General features: G+C 37.6%; 1 protein-coding gene across 2 annotated transcripts in view; it reads right to left on the bottom strand.

Moving 5' to 3' along the window:
* The window catches only part of GALNT13 (polypeptide N-acetylgalactosaminyltransferase 13), a 540,912-nt gene that overhangs the window by 38,217 nt on the left and 479,656 nt on the right, over positions 1-23,039 (bottom strand). For both annotated transcript variants that reach the window (XM_059167305.1, XM_059167304.1), the window contains 2 exons: positions 21,221-21,360; positions 3,853-3,951 (listed from right to left, as the gene is read on the bottom strand). In XM_059167305.1, the coding sequence (XP_059023288.1) occupies positions 3,853-3,951; positions 21,221-21,360 (239 nt within the window). The remainder of the gene's footprint in view (positions 1-3,852; positions 3,952-21,220; positions 21,361-23,039) is intronic.

The following is a 23,039-nucleotide window of genomic DNA, read 5'->3' on the forward strand; positions in this document are numbered from 1 at the left end:
ATATTATAGATACTTTATAGAGAAAAACTTTCACATACATTGTTCATAAATGAGGTAATTCAAAGTAAGTTTTATTATGGATTTTCCCCCTCTTTTTCAGTTTTCCATGACAATACTTATAGACCTCTTTCACTCAATTTGGTGACTGGAGTTTTCAGTACTATGGATGAGCCACAATTTATTTAAACATTCCTGTCTTGGTAAATATTTAGCTGTGTCCATTGCTCTGTTACAGCAAAAAGGGGTGCTATAAACTTTCTTCTATGCTTATCTGTAGGCATCTATAACTAATCATGTAGATGGAAAAACTCTGGTTTTAATTTCTACTTTGTCATTAAGTTGACAGTGTAGTATCGTTAGAATATATGTAGGTATGGGTTTTTACTTATTGTTTGTTCACTTTATTTATGAATCCCTAAGAGTGGTGTCTTTATATACTTCCAGTTACCATGACAATAACAGTATTCTATGACAATGTCTACATAGTACTATGGTATAAGTCTACTGTTCTTTTTTGTTTTTTCCTTAAGATTTTATTTTTTATCTGAAAGAGAGAGAGAGAGAGAGATCACAAGTAGGCAGAGAGGCAGGCAGAGGGAGAGGGGGAAAGCAGGCTCCTAGTTCAGCAGGAAGCCCAATGCAGGGCTCGATCCCAGGACCCTGAGATCAGGACCTGAGCCGAAGGCAGAGGCTTAACCCACTGAGCCAACCAGGTGCCCCAAGTCTATTGTTCTGACTTTGAATTCTTTCATCTATTTACCTACTGTTGGTTATTAGTTACCTACTATATCCTAGGCCCTTGGCCAAGTACTAGAGATGAAGAGAAGAATAAGACATAGTCCCTGCTAATAAGAAGGTTATGGTAGAGTGGCATAACTTCTAGGTATTGAACACTTGTAAATGAGTAATGTAGTTTTTAACATTTATGATCCAGTTGTTTTGTGTCCTGTAGACAAATACAAGTCTGCCTGGTTGTATTTTTTAATATTAATTATGGCAACTTAAAAATCAATGAGCATAATTCATCCTGATTATCCTCCTTTTCATTTCCTATCTTCATTTTTATCTGCCTTAGATTAGGATGAAATCACAAATACTGTGCTTTTTTGGAATTCTGTAGGTCATCAAGGTGCAGACAATCAGCTGACTTTTTTCATCAGCTGATGAAACACATTCTGGAGACAGTTCTACATGTCCATCCAGTATCCATGGTAAATGAACTGTAAGGACATTTACACATGAAAGGGTAGTAAAATATTCTGTGTTTTTGTGCTACAGGTATCCAAGTAACATATTTCTGGCCAAAGAGACTTACAGGGAAGGGGGTAAAAAGCATTTTTTTTTTTCAGACGTATCTTCTCTCTATTTCCGCAAGTCTACACACTTATATAGATTTACATGACCAATCAACGAGCAGGGTACAGGAGGGAGCAAATCAGGCTGTGCACCTAAACGAACAACTTTGCTAGCAACCAATGCTGTTTACTTCCTCTTTGGGCATTCTGCTTAGTCTCACGAGGCAATCCTAACTAGCCAGACGCCATCTTTTAATGGCAGAGGCTGCCCTGGCCAGGAGCCTGCCTCCGACATCTTCCTCTCTTTTCTTTTATGGCAGGGATCGTGCCTGTCATAGGTTGTCAGTGGCAGGGAATATCCTTACCCGTCATCAGATGGCAGATATCAATGATCTGCGTCCTGTCTTAGGTTGGTATATTTCCCCCACCAATCTTACCCGTCGTTGACTACCTATCCAGCATACTTAGCCACACTTGAGGGGATGTTCCAGCCTTGATGGCTAACAAGGCCTGCACCATGGCTTGCAGGAAGTTTTGTTTTTCCCAGTAAAAGGTTAGTCATGACTCCTGCAGTTCTTCTCTACCCCAACTTCTTGCTGCCCTGAATGTGGACATGATGTCTGGAGTTTCAGCAGCCCTCATGTGACCACCTGATGATAAATGTTAATTTTAAGGACTGAAGAATGGAAAGTTAGAAAGTTTTTGATTTCTTGACAAAGTCACTGAAGACCTAAACAAATGTCAAGAGTTGACTACCTTCAGATCTCTTACTTCCATTTGTGAAAAAATTAAACTCTGCATAGTTAGACCACGAACAGTTAAGTTGTTGGCCATTTCCAAATGAATTCACTGGGATTCTATTGGTTTTGGTAGTAGAAGTCTCTCACATTCATTGTGAATCAATATAAAAGCTGGACCATTTGTGAATGCTCTGCCATTGTTCTGTCTGTATTGTTTTTTCCTATTATTCTCTTTCGTGAAGTTATTTTTCCATGCTGTAATTTAGAAAGTTTGATTTAAATATTTTTCTGCTTAAGTTGAAATTTTAGAATACTAATTAAGATTTTAATAATTTTTTTGTTTTTTTTTAAGAGGAAAATTTAATTTTTGAATGTTCTTCATTTAATCACACAGGTCCTATTTGAAGTATGGGGTCAAAATGCAACAGGGCTACTGCTTTTTCCCTGAAGATTTTTTTTTAAACATATAATGTATTACTTGTTTCAGGGGTACAGGTCTGTGATTCATCAGTCTTACACAATTCACAGTGCTCACCACAACAAACGCCCTCCCCAGTGTCCATCCCCCAGCTTCCCCATCCCTCCCAAAACCCTCCCACCAACAACCCTCGATTTGTTTCCTGAGATTATGAGTCTCTTATGTTTGTCTCCTTCTCTGGTTTCATCTTGTTTCATCTTTTCCCTCCTTTCCCCTATGATCCTCTGTCTTATTTCTCAAATTCCTCATATCAGTGAGATCATATGATAATTATCTTTCTCTGACTGACTTATTTTGCTTAGCATAATACCTTCTAGTTCCGTTCACATCCTTGCAAATGGCAAGATTTCGGGTTTTTTGATGGCTGCATAGTACTCCATTATATCCAGCTGCATTACCAATATAATCATGATGTTGTGCTGCACAGAATAATTTTTACTTTCTAATTTCACTCTAATACAATAGATGAAGAACTCACTGATATGTTTCTCCTCAATTTTTTGGACAATTTGTCTATAGAAGATTAGCTACCTCAAACTCTGTTATGAATTACTACAATCTCTAAATTCTGTCTCTCAAAATGGCCACGACAGTAGGGCTGCTCCACCTGAAGGCTCAGGGCTAGGCAGCCTCCACACGACCCACCTTGCCAAGCCACTGTCAAACATTTTATTAAAGAGAGTACAAGGATCCCTGTTATAGTCCGACAGGTCTCTGATAACTGGACAGCAACACACAAAAAGGTTGGCCTAGCCTTTTAATCAACCATCAGTTTTGTTTAAACATTTCATTTTTACCTGGTTCAAAGGGCATCTTCAGAGAGCCAAAGTGGAAATCTAACAGATGTGCTTATCACGCATTTTCAACTTTACTGAACCTCAGAAATTTATAGAAAACATAATATATATAAACACTTAAAAAAGAAATTTAGAATAATCACTGTTGGAAAACATCACTGTTCTTGAGGGATTATTTTATACTACTTGGCTAAGAGAATAAAACGTACTGTTCATTTGCTCATATATGGTGAAATGAGATCAGTCAAAAATATTTGGCTATCTTCAAAAATATTTGTCATTAATTGGGCTCACTTATTAAATTATATTTATTTAAATGCTATAGTATTTATTTATTAAATTCTGTAGTGTTTTCTTAAGATAGTGGGATTAATAAGATAGCCAAAGTAGTTCTTGATTTGAATGTCCATTAATTTCCTAAGCTAAGACTTTACTTTTTTGGCATGTGAGTCATGGTTTACTGTGACAGTTTTCACAGCAATACTTTCCCCCCAAAGATGAAGTTGATTTAAAAAAGAGAGAGAGAGAGAGAGAGAGTTTACCTGATTTCCTCCCATACCATGACAGTTGAATATACCCACTTTTTCATTTTCCTTGCGACCCATGTTGTCTAAACACTGGTTGGTTTCAACATTTCTTATCTAAAGGAAACACATGAAAACAGAAGTCAGATAGTGATTTAAAAGAGAAAATCTTCCTGGTGTTATCAAATTGTATATTGATAATGAGATGATGCATGTTTGCAAGGAAATTTCCCCTAGAAGAACACACTGTTTTAAATATTTATTTTTCCATGTCCAGTCTTAATTTTGTGTAAATTTCTATCTCCTATGGTAGTAAATGTGAACAGCAATGGCATTGTCATTAGCATCTAATCATGAGGCACCCCTCGTTTATAGCACAGTATCAGAGAAAGGGGAAACATTACAAATTAGTCATTCTTCTCCATATCCTCTTAAAATTAGGACAGTTGCCAAGTTCCACTCAAAAAACCAGTCTATTCTTGAACTCCCATGGTACCATATGCAAAGGATTTGAAACAAATTTGTTAAATATTCAAATTAATGTGTTTTTAGGTTGTTTTATTACTAGATGTTCCATCCTATGTTAGTAAAGATTAATTACTGTTTATTTCTGTAGCTGAAACACAGTCATGCATCTTTTTTCATCCCTAATGCCAAACTTAATGGAAAAGAGTTTACCCTAAGAAAAGCTATTACAAGACTAAATGGTAATTTCACATTAAAAACCCCTTAAAAACAAGATTAAACTGCCAACTGCAAACATAAGATTCTTGGTTTATACTCAAATACTGCATTAGTTCCATAATTAACATAATGTTAATAAGTATTTGAGACACATGTAATTACAAAAGCCATTCGCTGAATTTAAAGATGCTAAAATTACTAAATCAAGCACAAATAAATTAAAAAATGGCATTTCTAAAAAATGGAATGTTTAATTTCTTCTATTAGTTTAAACCCCAAGTATGTATTGATATCTGTCCACTCTGTTTCTGAAAAGTTATCTCTGACTCTTCTTAGAACATGCATATTTTACTGTTCATTCATACATTACTTGTATGTATCTGTTTAATAATCTATGCTTTAAGCACTCATTTCTTCATATTGGCAAATTAATAAGATCAAAAACTTCTCAAGAGGATGGGTTAGGTATATATGAATCACTTTTTTGTATGATGCAGAGCCCCAAAGTCAAGTAATGGCTCCTGGGGTTGGGAAAAATGGTGTGATCTGCATTAAGGCCCCAGTCAGCAACTGAGAAGAGTGGGGACCGGAGTTCATACTTTACAAGAATTGGAAAGAACTGAGCACAACTGTCAAGCCTTGTTCCAATGCCTTGAGATTTAGAGCAGGATTATAGATGCTCCCATGCAGAAATCTGAGCAGCAATCCATTAGAAAGGACAGAACACACCGTGACTATCAAAGAGAAAGGCGGGGCGGGGGGGGGGGCGTACCTGAGTGGCTCAGTAGCTTAACCTTCAGACTCTTGGTTCCAGCTCGGGTCCTGGACAGAGTCCCTTGTCCTGCTAAGCAGAGAATGTGCTTCCCTTGTCCTCTTCCCTCTGATCACCACCCCCCACCCAACAACCTGTGCACTCTCTCTCTATTTCTAAAATAAATAAATATTTAAAAAAAGAAAGAGAAAAGTTACAAGCTTCAAGAAGAAAAATGATGTTCAAGTTCCATACTGGTAAGTTTGGGTTATCTGGTGTAGGTTGGTTCAAGCACTGGAGGATACAGAGCCTATATGCAAAGGTTAAAGATTTTTCGGGACCTGTAGCTAGGACAGGAGTGAGAAAGGTAACAACTGATAGATGATGCCATGTATCAGTCTGTTTATGTTTCACATAATCTAATCAGTATGCCACATACAAGTTTATTTTTAAGTCCTTTATATGAACTTTTCTTGCTAACATTTCACAAAAGACAGACTTCTTGAGAAACAGTAAAATGATGTATTGTTATTTACATATTGTTAATTACATATTGGTATTGTTATCTAAAAAAAAGTATGGGAGAGTGTAATACTATAACACAGGAATAAATATCTCATAAAATGATCAATTCACCTTTACATGTAATCTATGTAATCTGATTCAAAGGACCTTGGCTAGATTCATGGTACTTGAAAAGATAGTGGTTAATAATTACAGGGGCTAGAAGCTGAGTCATTTATAAAATTTTGTCTCTTTGCTGAATGACAGAAGATTCAAAGCCATTTTCAAGCCAGTACATACTCTGAGAGAAGCATTTCAAAGAGACATGATAGATTCATATCATCCTACTTTTTGACAAATTAAGCACAGAACAAGAATGCTTCCAAAGTATTTTGTTCCCAGTAAGAGCCTATTATTTATTTTTTTGAAGAATTTATTAATTTATTTGGCAGAGAGAGAGAGACAGCAAGAGAGGGAACACAAGCAGTAGGGAGTGGGAGAGGAGAAGCAGGCTTCCTGCGGAGTGACGGGTGGCTCCATCCCAGGACCCTAGGATCATGACCTGAGCCAAAGGCAGGCACTTAACAACTGAGCCACCAGGTTTCCACTATCTTTTTTTTTTTCAAAGATTTTATTTATTTATTTGACAGACAAAAACCACAGGTAGGCAGAGAGGCAGGCAGAGAGAGAGGAGGAAGCAGGCTCCCTGCTGAGCAGAGACACCCGACCCCCCCCCATGCAGGGCTTGATCCCAGGACCTGGGATCATGACCTGAGCAGAAGGCAGAGGCTTTAACCCACTGAGCCATCCAGGCATCCCTCCATTATCTATTTTTTATAATAGATACACTTGGTCTACAGCCTCTCTTATGAATGAATGTACTCAGTCACTCAACAAATATTACTGAGAGTATGTATACTTCAGGTACCATTTAAGGTACTAAGGATACTGAAGTGAACAGAGTAAACCTAGTCCATTCCCTGGAGTTTGTATTTTAGAAGAAAAGAGTATGATACACAAATACATTCATAGTATAACAGAAGATCAAGAACTTCTGTGAAGAACTATCAAACACAGTAAGAGTAGACAAAGTACTATACTATATTAGATAGGGGATTAGGAAAGGCCACCCGGAGAACACAATACTTGAAAAGATACCTTAGTAAACTGAGAGAGCAGCTGGACTTCCATGTGTATGGAACAGCATTCCAGAGAGAGGGAATAGCAAACGGATGTTCTCTGCAGCTGAGAAAACTGGTTGACATAAGCTAGCAATGGGGCAGGATGTAGTGAACAAGGGTGGAGGAGAGAGGTATCCAAGACCAGATCACGTAGGAAATCATAAGTTTCTACACATGAGGATGACTATTAATAGCTTATGCTGGCTGCTGTGTGGAAAGCAGATTAGAGGGAGGCAGGAATGGAAGCAGAGAAACACTTATGGGGACTCTCACAGTCATGCCAGCTAGAGATGGTGGCTGCTTGTACTAACAGGATAACAGCAGAGGTGGATAGGTCAAATTTGGGATATTTTTACTTTAAGATTTATTTAGTTTATATATAGAGAGAGAGACAGCGCAAGTGCATGTGGGAGAAGGGGCAGAAGGGGAGGAAGGGACAGAGGGAAAGAATCCCAAGTAGATTTGCATGGAGCCCAGAGCCTGGAGCTGGAGCCCAAGGGTTGGGGTGAGGTGGGGGGTGGTGGTTGGGACATGCTCTCAGGACCCTAAGATCATAACCTGAACTAAAACCAAGAGCCTGACGCTCAACCAATTGAGCCACTTAGATGACCAAACTTGGGATGTTTTTAAGATAGAACCAAATAAGACTTGCAATTGACTCTGACATAAGCTATGAGAGGAGGAAAAGAAATCAAGAAGCATTCTCAGGTTTTGCTTGAGCAAATGGACAAATGATTTTCTATTTACTAGGAACAATATTCTGATTTCCTGCATGTTGATAAACATATCTGTAGCCTTTGTATTAGAAAATCAATTTGGTATATATGAAGTCCTTGGCTCACCATCTATTTCCTTGAGTATCTTTAAAATGTTATTGCTATTTACTTCTAACGCAAATAGCTGTTTTTGAAAAGTCTGATGATAATCTGGTTTTCCTTAACTTATTCTTTTTTTTTACAAATCTCTACTTGCTTGAACACCAAACTGATTTTATTTTATTTTTTTTAAAGTTCAATAGGTTTACCACAATGTATCTTAATATTATTCATTCTGTATCACTCTTTCAGATAGACAGCATTCCTTTTCTTTTCTTTTCTTTTCTTTTAAGATTTTATTTATTCATTTGACAGAAAGAGATCACAAGTAGGCAGAGAGGCAGGCAGAGGGAGAGGAGGAAGCAGGCTCCCTGCTGAGCAGAGAACCTGATGCGGGGCTTGATCTCAGGACCCTGGGATCACGACCTGAGCTGAAGGCAGAGGCTTTAACCCACTGAGCTATCCAGGTTCCCCAGCATTCCTTTTCAATATGCAGTTTCAATTTTATTTCAGGCACATTTTCTTTAATTATAAGTATTAATGTTCATTTTGTCTTGTTACTTTGATTTTTCTCACTAGGAAATCCTATTATTTTGGATCTTGTTGCTTATCCCTCTATATGCCACCTTCTATTAAAAGTGGATTATTGAGGTTTTGGGGTTACTGACTCATGTGATGTTTCAAATTTAGCCTTTGTTTCTAAATGAATTCATTCTTTAATTTCTAAATCCTTACTGCATTTCTGACCCTTATTTCAGAGGTATTTCTAAATTTGATTTATAGTGTTCTTTTGTACATTTTATCATTACACAATTTCTTTTAGCTTGCTCTGAAATATTAGATTGCCCTTTTCCCATCTATGTGATGAGGGAGCATGAAGCTGGCTGAAGACAAAGTAAAAGCTGGCGCCTTGCACCCCCTCTCCATCTGCTCCCCCTCAGTCATATGTGTAGCATTCCTCAGGCAGCCCTGACTGCCATGGACAATAAGCAAATAGCTAACTTGCAGGGATCACAATCCTGCAAGACAGGAGTCTCCCTTGGCTTACAAATGTCCTAAATCTCACTAACAAAGATGATTGATAGCAGGATTGTTACATCCCATCAAAAAGTCTCCCAAGTATCTTGATGTTAATGGCTGGTCTAAAGACAACATTGATCAAGCCACAAGGGGGAGGCCTCCGGTATCCTGGCACCATGTAGGCCCTCTTTAGCATATGAAAACTCCGTTGAAACCCCCCTTTTCCTCACCTTCCCCCATCCGCAGGGTTCATAACCTGCCATCCCTCACAATCTGGGGCAGCAGCTCTTCCTGCCCCCGTGCTTTAATAAACCACCATTTTGCACCAACGATGTCTCAAGAATTCTTTCTTGGTCATCAGCTCGGGACCTCAGCCCACCGAACCTCACCTAGGTTCTAGAACTTCCTCATATGGTGCCCGAACGTGGGGCTGTGAGTCTTTACATTTGGACTCTGAGCTTCAGTGCAAAATTGGTGAGTACTTTCTCTCCTTTTCCTTTACGCTCATTTCAGGGCTTTTCAAGGAGTATGGTCTTATTGGAACACTTGCATGTCAATTGCTCAGGCTGTAATCCTCTAGCCCGTGGCTGCTCTACGGGGAGGAGAGCGTCTGCCTCTTGGCTGTAAGTTAGTACCCTGGCCAGAATGGCAATAGGACCCAGAAACTTGATACCCTCTCTTTATTCCTGTTCTTATATGAAGTTGTCTCTCTTGGGCACGGGACAGCCACCTAAGTCACCAGGACGGCTGCCAATTTTAAGACTCCTGTGTGAGGTTTCCTCCTGATTGATCTAATGTGATCCCCTCCACATCCCTGGTCTAGCCACTTCTGGCCGAGAGACCTCTACTGGGAGCTGGCCGAAACCAGTACCCGATTGAATTAAAACGCAACTGGAAACCGTTTTTTAGGGAAGTTGGCTGTAAGGACCACATGTGTTGGAATGTCGCATAGACCATGATGGATTTCAATCTTTACTGTTTCTTGTCAGTGTCTTCTACAGACTACTTATGGCTATGAAATTGGGTAATTTTTTGCACCAAAGATGTCTGAAGAATTATTTCTTGGTCATCGGCTCCGGACCTCAGCCCACCGAACCTCACCTAGGTTCTAGAACTTCCTCATATGAGCACAAAGCTTTGATGTTCTTGCCTTGTTTGTAGAGAGATCATCTTCCTCCTTATTTTCTTTATTCTTATTGTGTCCAGTCTCTTCCACTATCGCTGCTGTTCTCATTGTTGGATGCGTCCAATTCTCCTGGTCTTTTAAGAGACGGGTTTGATCAGGAGACCATTTCTTTCTTTTCTTTTTTGGGCAATCACCTGGCATTTTAAAAATTATCCTGTTGCCTGCTTCCCAAGTCCATGCATTCCCATTTAGCTGGTAGAGGATGTAATTTGGTCATTGGGGTTTTAAATTCTTCCCCAGGTAATTTTTTTTTTTTTTTTAAGATTTTATTTAGTTGAAAGAGCAGGAGAGCACAAGCAGGGGGAAGGGGAGTGGGAGAGGGAGAAACACACTCCCCACTGAGCCAGAGGCTAGATGCGGGGCTTGATCCCAGGACCTTGGGATCATGACCTAAGCTGAAGGCAGATGCTTAACCCACTGAGCACCCAGGTGCCCCTCCACAGGTAATTCTAATGTGCAGTGAAGTTTAGCAATTACCATTCTGGAGGGAGGTGTGCAGTGTCTTGATGTTAAATGGTGACATTACAATTACAATCACTTTTTCTTTTTAAAGTAACTTCTTTTTCAGTAGGTCCCTCCTGGAAAGCTTTTAGAATATACTTCTGCTTGGCCTCACCCTCATAGATTATGATCCAAATGGTCTGGAGTAGGACCAGGAGAGGGCATAAAGCTCTTCAAATGATTTGAATGTATATTCAGGGTGGAAACCCCCCGTATCAAGAGCATACAATGGAGTACTTGCTAGCTGAAGGCTTAGCTATTTTGTGAATCAGTCTGAAAATTCTGGATGCTGGTGGAAAGAACGGGAGGTTTTCATAGTAAAGCTGATTCCTTTAGTACCCAGTGGGGAAGCTGAAGGTCAAAGGTTTCCAGCTGTCCCGGACAGGAAAGGTTTACACTGGAGACCACTTCTAACTTTGCAAGTCTAGCTCTCCTGCTCCTGCACTTTTCTGAAGAGTCGAAAAAAAAAATGCCTTCTATTTTTTGAGATCTCTGGGTTCTGTTCATTGCTCCTATTTTCATCTGGACCTCCCATTTTCTTTGTCCCTATTGTCTCTAGAAATATTGTCTCGATTGTGCTTTACTCCTTGAAGTTTCTCCTAAGAAGAATTTCCACTAGTGAATTTGAAGACATCCACACAGGTCTCAGGGTGCTCAGGCCTTTCAGACATTAGAAAGGAGACTTTTCACTGACTTACAAATTGGACTGTATGAAAATACCTCTCCCAGTTTCATCTACTATTCTCCAACTGGCCTGAAGCAATTTCTCGTGAGTATCTGTTGGCAATTTGGGTGTAAGCTGGTCTCATTTCCATCAGGCATCTCATCACTTTCTTTTCCTTTCCTTCCACAGAGTATCACATGGCCATGAAATTGACAGCTCATATTTTGGGATTTGTGAGAATACCTGTCACCTGATTCTGTGGTCAGTGTTTTTCATTGATTTTTGTTTTGCTATCCTGGATGCACTTTCTGTTTCAACTATGTCACTGCTGCTAATATATATATATATTTTTTCTAAGACAGACTGATTTAGGGACTTCATGAAAAGAATCTTGTGCTATTTTGGATGTGTTCTAACTATTCCACAAAATGGTTTGATCATGTCGGGCCATATAATATTCTGCCCCTTAGGGATATAGCAGGGGCTAAGAAGATACAAATCAGAAACTCAAGTCAAAGCTGGTGAGGTTGGCTAGACTTGGGATCTGGGCTAAAAACAAATAGGAGTCAGGGGTTCAGGATAATTGTCAGAATGAGATGAGGTGACTAACACTACCACAACCATCAGTAATAATAATTAGCAATTGTACTTGTATGTGTTATGTGCTGTTCTCAGCACTTATACGTAATAGGTAATTTACCACCAACCTATTACCCCCATTTCATAAATGAAAACATTAAGATACAATGAAGTTAATAATTTTCCCAAATAAGGAACTGAAAGTTATTATAATTCTGACATCCAGACAGGCAGGCAGTATTTGTCAGAAAGGAGGTGTGGACGGAGCAAGAAGGGCTGGGTTGTAGCTAACCTGAGTAAAGGTTACAACTGGTCATTCAGACAATAGTGAAGACACATGGAACAAGGAACATGAAAGAAGACTAGGATCAGACCTAGGGGACCAAGTCTACATGCTAAGTGCCACACTCCTGGGCTGAGGTCATGTAAAACATTTCTGGCTATGGCCAGGATGACATTAGACACAATAGGATAAGACATAGAATGTCAGGAACAGGAGTTATCAAAGCCAACTAATTAACTAACTAAATAAATAAATAAAAGAGACACTTCATCTAAATAGAGACAATATCAAAAGGTTTATGTCGGGGTGCCTGGGTGGCTCAGTCATTAAGCGTCTGCCTTTGGCTCAGGTCATGGTCCCAGGGTCCTGGGTTCGAGACCCACATCAGGCTTCCTGCTCAGCGGGAAGCCTGCTTCTCCCTCTCCTGCTCCCACTCCCCCTCCCCCTCCGGTGTTCCCTCTCTCACTATCTCTCTGTTAAATAAATAAATAAAATCTTAAAAAAAAAAAGGTTTATGTCACAGGAGCTATAATATTCAGACTTTTTTTTTAATAATTTTTTATTTTTTATAAACATATATTTTTATCCCCAGGGGTACAGGTCTGTGAATCACCAGGTTTACACACTTCACAGCACTCACCAAAACACATACCCTCCCCAATGTCCATAACCCCACCCCCTTCTCCAAAACCCCCTCCCCCCAGCAACCCTCAGTTTGTTTTGTGAGATTAAGAGTCACTGAGTCACTTATGGTTTGTCTCCCTCCCAATCCCATCTTGTTTCATTTATTCTTCTCCTACCCACTTAAGCCCCCATGTTGCATCACCACTTCCTCATATCAGGGAGATCATATGATAGTTTCTTTCTTCGCTAAGCATGATACGCTCTAGTTCCATCCATGTTGTCGCAAATGTCAAGATTTCATTTCTTTTGATGGCTGCATAGTATTCCATTGTGTATATATACCACATCTTCTTGATCCATTCATCTGTTGATGGACATCTAGGTTCTTTCCATAGTTTGACTATTGTGGACATTGCTGCTATAAACATTCGGGTGCATGTGCCCCTTTGGATCACTACGTTTGTATCTTTAGGGTAAATACCCAATACTGCAATTGCTGGGTCATAGGGCTTAGGGTAAATACCCAATAGTGCAATTGCTGGGTCATAGGGCTTAGGGTAAATACCCAATAGTGCAATTGCTGGGTCATAGGGCAGTTCTATTTTCAACATTTTGAGGAACCTCCATGCTGTTTTCCAGAGTGGCTGCACCAGCTTGCATTCCCACCAACAGTGTAGAAGGGTTCCCCTTTCTCCGCATCCTCGCCAGCATCTGTCATTTCCCGACTTGTTTATTTTAGCCATTCTGACTGGTGTGAGGTGATATCTCATTGTGGTTTTGATTTGTATTTCCCTGATGCCGAGTGATATGGAGCACTTTACTTTTAAAAAAATGCATGCACACTGAGGAGGCAGGTTAGTGTACATTAGGTTGTTCTCAAGTCAATGAACCCAAAACTATAGGAATCTGCTATATTGTCTTCAAAATATAAAAATGGTCATAAATGTGTACTGACAATCCTCATCAAGCAAATCTTACTGCAAATTATGATATTGGCATACAGAAAGGTTCAGTCTATGCTCCTTATATTTGAGATGCAAAGGATGATCTGATTTAGGATGATCTCATTTGATTTTTCAATCAGAACCTTTCTAAGAATACCCTGGGAGCTCACAGAATGTTATTTAAGCAAAAAAGCAAATTTTAGGAAAGACCCTGATCTTGTCACTGGTACCATATTATCCGACAACACCAATTACTTGGCCACGACAGTAACTCTGAGAAAAATCTAGGCAAACAACCACTGATGATCTCTCATTCATTAGAAATTCCTTACAGATTTTGTTTTATGAACTGTATCCACATAAGTAGAGCACACTGGTAGTTCTCAGATCTGTTAAATTCTTTCGAATCATTCTTTATGTTATGGTATAGATTGGACTATGTGGCATAGGGCCAGAGCTTAGTTTTAACTTTAATTGTTGTCTACTTTGAGATGCCTTTGTTTACACATAATTTTTTATTGCTTGAAAACAATTTTTAATGGCATAAAATTGAGATATTTTTCCCACTTGTGTTTTTATGTTTGAAATCAGCAAGACTTTTTCTAAATTTTTCTACTCAGCAGCATCGTTGGTAATGTTCTTACCACTTACAGTTTGTTCATTAGCTCATGCTCCCTCTGCTGGATTGTAACAGCAAGAAACAATGAGAACTCTCAAAAAAGAGGCATATACTCCCCCTCAGACTCATACCTTTGCATTTCAAAAGCAATATGTAAAATCCATTCTAAAGATAATAATCTAAACTTAAGCTAGCTTTTTTTTTTGCTTTAATTACTCCAACACATGCTTATCCTTCAATTGCACATTATGTTACTCATTATCATTATTTTACATATGTCAACCTCCTTTGGTTTCTCTTTACTTGAAGAAAATAGGCACATTTGCAGTGAATTCCAGTTTAATGTTAATGTTTCCATATTATAATTGCTCTAGTGAATATGCATTTAAGTGTATTTTCTCTTTACCAAATTGTGCATAAATCAGAAGGATGGGTGCAGTATCTATGTATTTAACAAATGCAAGCTGATTGCTTATGCAGACCAAGGTTTAAAATGCCCTGCTTGGGCCCCAGGATGGGTCAGTCAGTTAAGCATTAGACTCTTGATTTCAGCTCAAGTTATGATCTCAGGAGTGTGAGATCAAGCCCTGAATAGGGCTCTGTGCTTGGCATGGAATCTACTTAGGATTCTCTATCTCCCTCTGCCTTGCTGCCCACCCCCCACCCCAGGGGCTCTCTCTCAAACAAACAAATAAATAAATAAAATAGAAAGCCCTGATTAATTACTACAAGATTTAAAAGTTCTGATTACATGATAGACTAAGCCCTATTCAACACACACACAAAGTAAAGAACATGGAAAATCGAACATTTACATTTACTTTAGTGGATAACAAAAACAAGCAACAAGAATACTGGGAGAATTCAGTAAATGCCCAACTAGCAAAGAGTATGTTGCCAATTGTTTGTGCCAATATCTACCTGAGTAATAAAATGAGAATTAATTCTAGTCTAATGATCAGCAGTGTGAAGTAAAAATATTTTTTCAGGTGATAAACTCACTCACTTTGTTCACAGGTGGGCCACACAGCCCAGCAGTCTTTAAAGTTAACATTTGAAGAGTAACATCTTTTTTTTTTTTTTTTTTTCTGTACAAAAGCCTGTTCAGTTATGCTAGGTTGAAAATGAGCTACTGGATCACAAAGAGTTTATGAAATAGAATTGTGGGCAAAGAGAATGCTCTGATTTGTGTAAGTCATCTAAAAGGAGCCTTCCTCGCTGGTTATCCTAGCGAAAAGTCAGGAATTTGCGAATCTATAAATAGATCTCCTGATTACCAACGGAGGGTAAATCTCTAAGCGTTTTCATGTCTGAATTTGGCAGTCACTGATGGTACCCTTAATCCCTGCGGCCGAGCAGCTTCAAGTGCCTATTTTTAGTTACATAAATTTGCTTTTTAACAAAATTTATGGAATACAGTCCCAACATGTACCAGAATCTTAACTAGTTGTTACAGTTAAAGGATACAAAAGGAAAAGGAGTTCTGAGCTTGAGTAGGCAATCAGAAACGCAGAGACTGATGTCTAAACACCTTTGAAGCAAGATGTAAATCATAAGCAAATGTAAGCCGTTAAGCACCAAGAGTTAAGTCATTTGGTTAAAGAAATCCACTTCTCCCTGTTGCCCTACATAGCTCACAATACTTTTTTTTTTTTCCTCAAAGTGCTAGCCTGTCATAGGCCCCAAATATGACTTTAGAATCCCCATTTTTCAATCCTATCATACTTGAATTCACCTTTATATTTACAAGATCAAAACCCGACATGTTAAATCTATATAAGCTAAAGGGCTGGTTAGGAAAGAATTTAATGCTGCAAAGAACTTGACTTCTTTATTCCATTATGATATGCTTACTGAGCCTAAAAGGCACATGCTTCATTAAGCTACTTAAAGGTTTTAGTTCAAAGCAATTGCACAGCTTTTAACTTCCCATTGGAAATTGCATGTAATTCATGGGCTGGTTAAAGAATATTTCCATTACCTGAGTAAAATTCAAACATAACAAATTAAGGTACTGATATCAATAATTTTCCTAATGATTATTCTGGTGATGATATAGGATAATGAGAAACAGAATATCATATTTGCATCTTTCAATATAGCTAAAAAAGTTATAAAGAGAAGTTAACAGAGTACTTTTTATTCACCAATACACTGCAATATAAAATAATAGGCTTTGAACACCATTGAAACTTAAGGAAATTGTGAACTGTTAAATCCTACCAAATTCATTTTATATTAGTGATGAGTACATATGAAAAATATACATATCACAAAGAAATAATTTGTTATCTTGATAAGTAGGTTGGACATCGGATACCACTTTGAGATATTATCTGGGAAGAAAAAAAATGCCCTCATATATAAGGAAAGATAGCTTTTTACTTTCTTCTAAAAATGGTTAATGGCAGGCAGTAAGAAAGAAAATCTTTAAGTAAATGTCTGCTGTCCATTAACAATTCATCCCAAACTCATTATCAAAATGTCCATCTTAAATTATGTATACATGACTATGCAAAATCAAATTGGGAAGTAGTGCTTGGTAAAATTGTCCTTCTGTTTCCATGGAAACAGATGCTGGGTTGCATCTCTTTAAGGCTGGTTTCAAAGTGGAAAACTACAGCACAATAATATCCCAAAAAGTTTAAAATTTAACATATCTCACAGATTTTTTTTTTTTTTAATTTATCAGGGGTTTTAAAGCAGCAGTTTGTAGCATGACTCTATACTTCATGTAGGGTATCTTTAATTACTCTGAATTTTTTTTTTTTTTTTTTTTTGGATTGATTTATTTATTTGAGAGAGAGCATGAGGGTTGCCGGGGGCGGGGTGGAGGGAGAGGGAGAGAGAATCTCAAGCAGAATCCCTGTTGAGTGTGGGGCCCCGCCCAGGGCTTGATCCCAGGACCTCAAGACCATGACCTGGGCCAAAATCAAGAGTTGGACACTTAACTAACTGAGCGACCCAGACTCCCCTATTTCTCTGAATTTTTTAACTGTTTCTTTTTTGCCATCTCTCCTGCCCCCATTTCAGTAGAACAGCTCAAGAGTAAAGGGCTTCATTATTGGACATATTATCCTTAGGACGTAACATATAGGCTCCAACTCCACCTCTTATTTAAAGAAAGCGATCTGAATAAATAAACTATAATAATGCAACTTATTTTGTCCTTCTAGCTTAAAGAAAAAATGAGCATTAGTGTCAGACTAACATTTATTTTAATCCTGACTTTAATAGCGAGCTCAATGACCCACAGGTAAATCACATGAACTTTCTACATGTAAATTTCCATTTTCAGTTGGGATCCTAACAAAACTGAAGTCATGGAATTGAGATCTTTATTTTATTTTTGGAGTTGAGATTTTTAAATAATATAATTGTTATAAAGCATCTAGCATAATGTTTGACTTAATAAGAAAACAGTAAATGGTAGCAACAATAATACAATAACTACTACTACTGCTGCTACTACTTCTTGCCAGACATTGGGCTAAGTACTCTAGGACTTCAGTCATCACTATATCCCTTTTGATTATCTCCACACCACCAATAGTGGCCAGACAGGATACCTAGAGCCACTCCAGAGCTAGGCTGTGAGGTCAGGATTTAAACCTTCCTCTGCATGCCTCCAAGGCCTGTTTTTTTGTGTGTGTTTCATTTTGTTTTGTTTTGTTTAATACAAGCTGTCTCTTCTTGGATATGTTTTAAAAACCCAAAAAGGTACAGTCTCTTTCTTTCAGACTATTTCTGTACATTAAAATATGGCCACCCGATCCATCACAGAAGACAGCTAATTCAAAATCTGTGGGTTGTACAAAGGAATTTGTCCACACTCTATTTTTCCTTTTTCAGGAAATCAGTTAATTAGGTTTCCTCGATGTAGTACAGGAAACCATAAAATTGGATTTTTAACACAGAAGTAAACATCTAGATTCTGTTTTAGAGTCCTTTTCAGGAGTCACTCTGGTGGCCCCAGAAAATTTCTAAAAAGTCCTCCTTACTCATATCTGTTTCATTATAGTCCCTGGTTATACCTCCTTGTAGAAAAAGTAATCAGTGTTCATTCATCAGCTAAGTCCCCTGAATGCAGCAGGAGCAGCACTCTATAACAGGAACAGAAACATGCTCTTCTTCTTACAGCACAAGTCAGGTTCACGATTGTTGAAACAAACTTTTCAGTAAAGAAATGAAAGTATTAGATATTGGGGATCTTTAGAAGCACTAGATCATAATAACCAGCATGTAAACAGTGTTCTAGCTTAAAAAGCACTCATGCGGGCATGTGGGTGGCTCAGTTGTTAAGCATCTGCCTTTGGCTCATGTCATGATACCAGAGTCCTGGGATCGAGTCCCATATCAGGCTCTCTGCTCTGCAGGAAGCCTGCTTCTCCCTCTCCCTGCTTGTGTTCTCTCTCTTGCTATCTCTCTCTCTCCATCAAATAAATAAATAAAATCTTAAAAAAATAAATAAATAAAAAGCACTCATGTAATGTATGTATTGAATATAAATCCCTGTAACATTAGTGCTTACACAGAATGTTACATTATTTGAAAACAATGGCAACAATCCTCGCCCTTAATAAAAACAAACCAAAACAATACAAAACAAAACACCCCGAGGCACAGGACTATTAAGTACCTAGAGTCACACTTAGAAAGTTGTACAGGGGTGCCTGGGTGGCTCGGTCAGTTAAGCAACCAACACGATTTTGGCTCAGGTCATGATCTCAGGGTCTTAGTATCAAATCCTGAGATGGGCTTTGGGCTCAGTGGGGAATCTGCTTCTTTCTCTCCCACTCCGTTTCCTCTTTTTTTTTTTCTTTTTTAAAGATTTATTTATTTATTTGAAAGAGAGAGAGAGAGAGATGCTCCTTTCCCTTTCTTTCTGTCCCTCCCCCCATGCTATTTTTCCCCAAAATAAAAAAAAAAATCTTTAAAAAAGGTCATACATTCACTGTTATTACACATAAATCCTTGCACTACATTATTCAGATTAATGTTAAATAGATGAAAACTGAAAGATTCTATAAAAAGATGTTATGTGGCTAACGAGATTTGACAACTAGACCAGGGATGTGGACACAGAATATCAGCCTTTTGGGGTGTCTGGGTGGCTCAGTTGTTAAGTGCCTGCTTTCAGCTCAGGTCATGATCCCAGGGTCCTGAGATCAAGCTCCACATCAGGCGCTCTGCTCAGTGGGGAGCCTGCTTCTCCCTCTCCCATTCCCCCTACTCTTCTCTTTTGCTATCTTTCCCTCTGTCAAATAAATAAAATCTTAAAAAAAAGGAAAAAGAAATGGAAAACTATGCAGCCATCAAAAGAAATGAAATCTTGCCATTTGCAACAATGTGGATGGAACTAGAGGGTATTATGCTCAGTGAAATAAGTCAGTCGGAAAAAGACAACAATCATATGATCTCCCTGATAGGAGGAAATGGAGAAGCAACATGGGGGGTTTGGGGGGTAGGAAAAGAATAAATGAAACAAGATGGGATCAGGAGGGAGACAAACCATAAGAGGCTCTTAATCTCGCAGAACAAACTGAGGGTTGCTGGGGGGAGGGGGGTCGGGAGAGGGTGGTGGGGTTATGGACATTGCGGGGGGGGGGGATGTGCTGTGAAGTGTGTAAACCTGATGATTCACAGACCTGTACCCTTGGGGCTAAAAATACATTATATATTTATAAAAAAAAATTAAAAACAAAAAAAAAACAATTTGGCTAGGGGTCCACTCAGTCTCAGTATTTTTTGCTTCAATTATTTTCTAGTTAATCATAAATAATGTTTATGGATTAAAGTGACAGAATGGATAAAGTTACAGATTGTTATTTTTGGCAAATGAACCAAAAAAGTATTAGACATTTTCACACATGTTCAGATATTCTACTAATATGACCTAAGAAAATAGCAGTTTCAACCTAAAGACATACTTTATTAATAATTATTTTCCATGTGCATTGTATCATTTCTGTCAAAATGCTTTAATTACAACCAATATTAAATTAGTTTTGATTCCCTAAGCTGATCCCTATTAAGTGGGAAATTACAATTTGAGACATATAATTCATAAAGGAACAGTTCTTATTTTGAGCAGCTAAATATATATTATGAATACGTTTATATAATCATAATGAAGCCAACTATGTATTTTTACAGATAGTAGATATTTTGAAAAACATTTTAAGGAGAGCACATGGTGTAATGAGCCCTGGGTATTATACAGTAAGACTGATGAATCATTAACCTCTACTTCTGAAACCAAAAATACACTATATGTTAATCAACTGAATTTAAATTTAAAAAAAATTTAAATAGGTATTTTGGAAAACAATGGTAGAGGATCAATGGTTTTTAGTGGGCCTAAAGTCAGCAGAATTATACAGTAACACTATGAAATTACTTGCAGTTTGCACTTTCACTTCCCGTGAAGTACAAGGAGTCTCTCAGAGGCTACATGGTTTGTGATATTACAGTAGACTAAATACCAAAACAGACTCCAGTTAACTTCTATCAGGCCAGACAGTAATGTAATTTACAAAAATATGACTGATGCTAATCTTACTGTTTGATTTTGTTTTGGAAAATATATTTATTTTTAAAAATGCATTACTTAAATTAACGTGTAATGGAGAACATTGTTTTTAATAAATTAATAAATGGGTTTTACAGTTTTCAGGTTTAGGTTCAATACATGAAGTATGAATAGTTTTAACCCACCTAAACCAAAGCTCTTGGGGTTCACAGTAAATTTTAAGAGAGCAAGGTCCATATCACAAAATGTTTCTGAACTGTTGGTAAAGAAACAAGAAAATACTGTTTAGTATTAAACTATCCCCTTACTTTTGCAAATCCCAATGATAAAGACTTTTATTGGTCCTTGAGACCATAAGTGACTTGAGAAGTTATTTAAAACAGATCCATTTAAAAACCCTGAAAGCATTTTATTCACAACATAAAAAATATTGAGCTCCTTCAGAATTGCTCCATTTGCAAAATATATTTATAACTTAACCAAAATAAATAATTCATACCTCACCAAGTGAGTAATAACGTCTCGGGATCTGGGAGTCCGGATAGATGTTTTCAAGGTACCAAGAAAAGGGCTTACACTTCAGGTTTTCTCTTAGTGTTTTTCTGACTGACACATCTCCATAATCCACTTTGACAACACCTGGAATTTTTCAGAGAAACACACAAATCAGTTTGTGCTATTTTTGACTTAGTATGGGTTTCCTCTGTTTACTTTGCTGTCAGTTTTCTTCCCCTCTGTAATTACAATTCCATCAAATTCAATTGCATACGCAGCTGCTACTCCACTGATTTTCTTACTAGCAACCAATTAGTACATGAAATGGATAGAAAAAACAGCTTTTCCTTTGGTTATGACTTTTCAAGCACAAATATTTATCACCAAACACTTACACTTCTTACATGGAATAATTAATCAAGTAAGTGTAAATTGGTATTAATTTAGTATCTCATAATCAAAGCTTAACTGAGCTGTGCAATAATACGGCCATCTCTCTTTCATAAAAATTCCAATCCTTGTATTTTGAGTGTCTTTTATTCACCACCGTAGATTTCATGATAAATTTATATAAATATGATCCTCACAATGAACACTTATGTGTTCTAACTTTATCTCTTCTTCTTGAACTTTTATTCTATCTAGGTTTACGACAGACCTGATTTTTTCTTATTTTTTCTGTATTATTTTATGAGTTAAATGCGAGCCACCCCAAATTCTTAGATAAGTAAGTTAGTGAATAAATAAGCTAAAATAAGGAAATGGCTTATACTCACATGTGTTCATTAAAACTACTTAAGTTCAATTCATGTAATAGCAGAATATATGAAATTAAAAGGAATATTTCCATTGATGATCGTAAAATGATGCTTTTTAGTTGAGAATTAAAAACAGCAATGCTACTAATTTCTATACCATGGTGACGTGATTTGCTCATTACTATCAATATTAAAAATGATTTGACTGAAATGACTAAATAACTGTGAGAAGATTGCTTTTCTTAAATTATTTTTTACAAGGTCTGTGTTTCACATTTTTCTTTAAGATGAGTAAGCAACCAGAGTTGGGCACAGGAAAAAAAAAAAGGCCCAGTATTTGGCACATTCTATCTCAGCCAAACAGCACAACCTAACAACCATTCTATAAAACAATGAATAATTGCTTGGGCAATGCAGATGTCTGTAACTAATGCCATTATTTGAGTCACTCTATTCAAGTGTGGTGACACTCTTCAAAGCCTACCACCTCTTAGCTTCTCCCTTCCCCCACTGTTCCTTAAAAATTCTTAATTTTTGTTTTTCCAAAATTAAATGCCTTAGTGTTATTAGAAAGCACTCTGACGATGCTTAAACAGCCAAACCATTTCCTTCTAAAAGACAATATTGATTTTTTTAGCTCGTGTTTGGACAGAACACAACAAGGTCTTTGGGCTTTTTAAACACATAAATATTTGTTTTCAAAATAATCCTATTCAGAACTTGCAAACTGGAATGCAACCTTCAAAAGAAGAAGCTGGAAAACATTTTCAAAGAGATCACTACACGAATTTCTTTCTATTAAGGGCTTTATCAACTGCAGTGATCTAATACATAGTCTTGAAAATCATTTAAAGAGATTCCACTGGATCCAGGGAAAAGAGAAAAAGAAGGGCACTGTAGCTTCAGAGGACTTCAACAATCAGTTTTACTTTTCTGTTCTATTTCATTTTTGAGGTAGGCAAATTTGAGATATCTTATTTATATATTACTATCTTTCCTTTTTCGTCATTAAAAGACAATAGTCCTGGCTCCAGAATTTTTTCTCAGGAGGTTTTTATGTGCAGT

This window comes from Mustela lutreola, chromosome 3, assembly GCF_030435805.1.
Source record: "Mustela lutreola isolate mMusLut2 chromosome 3, mMusLut2.pri, whole genome shotgun sequence".
Taxonomy (NCBI): domain Eukaryota; kingdom Metazoa; phylum Chordata; class Mammalia; order Carnivora; family Mustelidae; genus Mustela; species Mustela lutreola.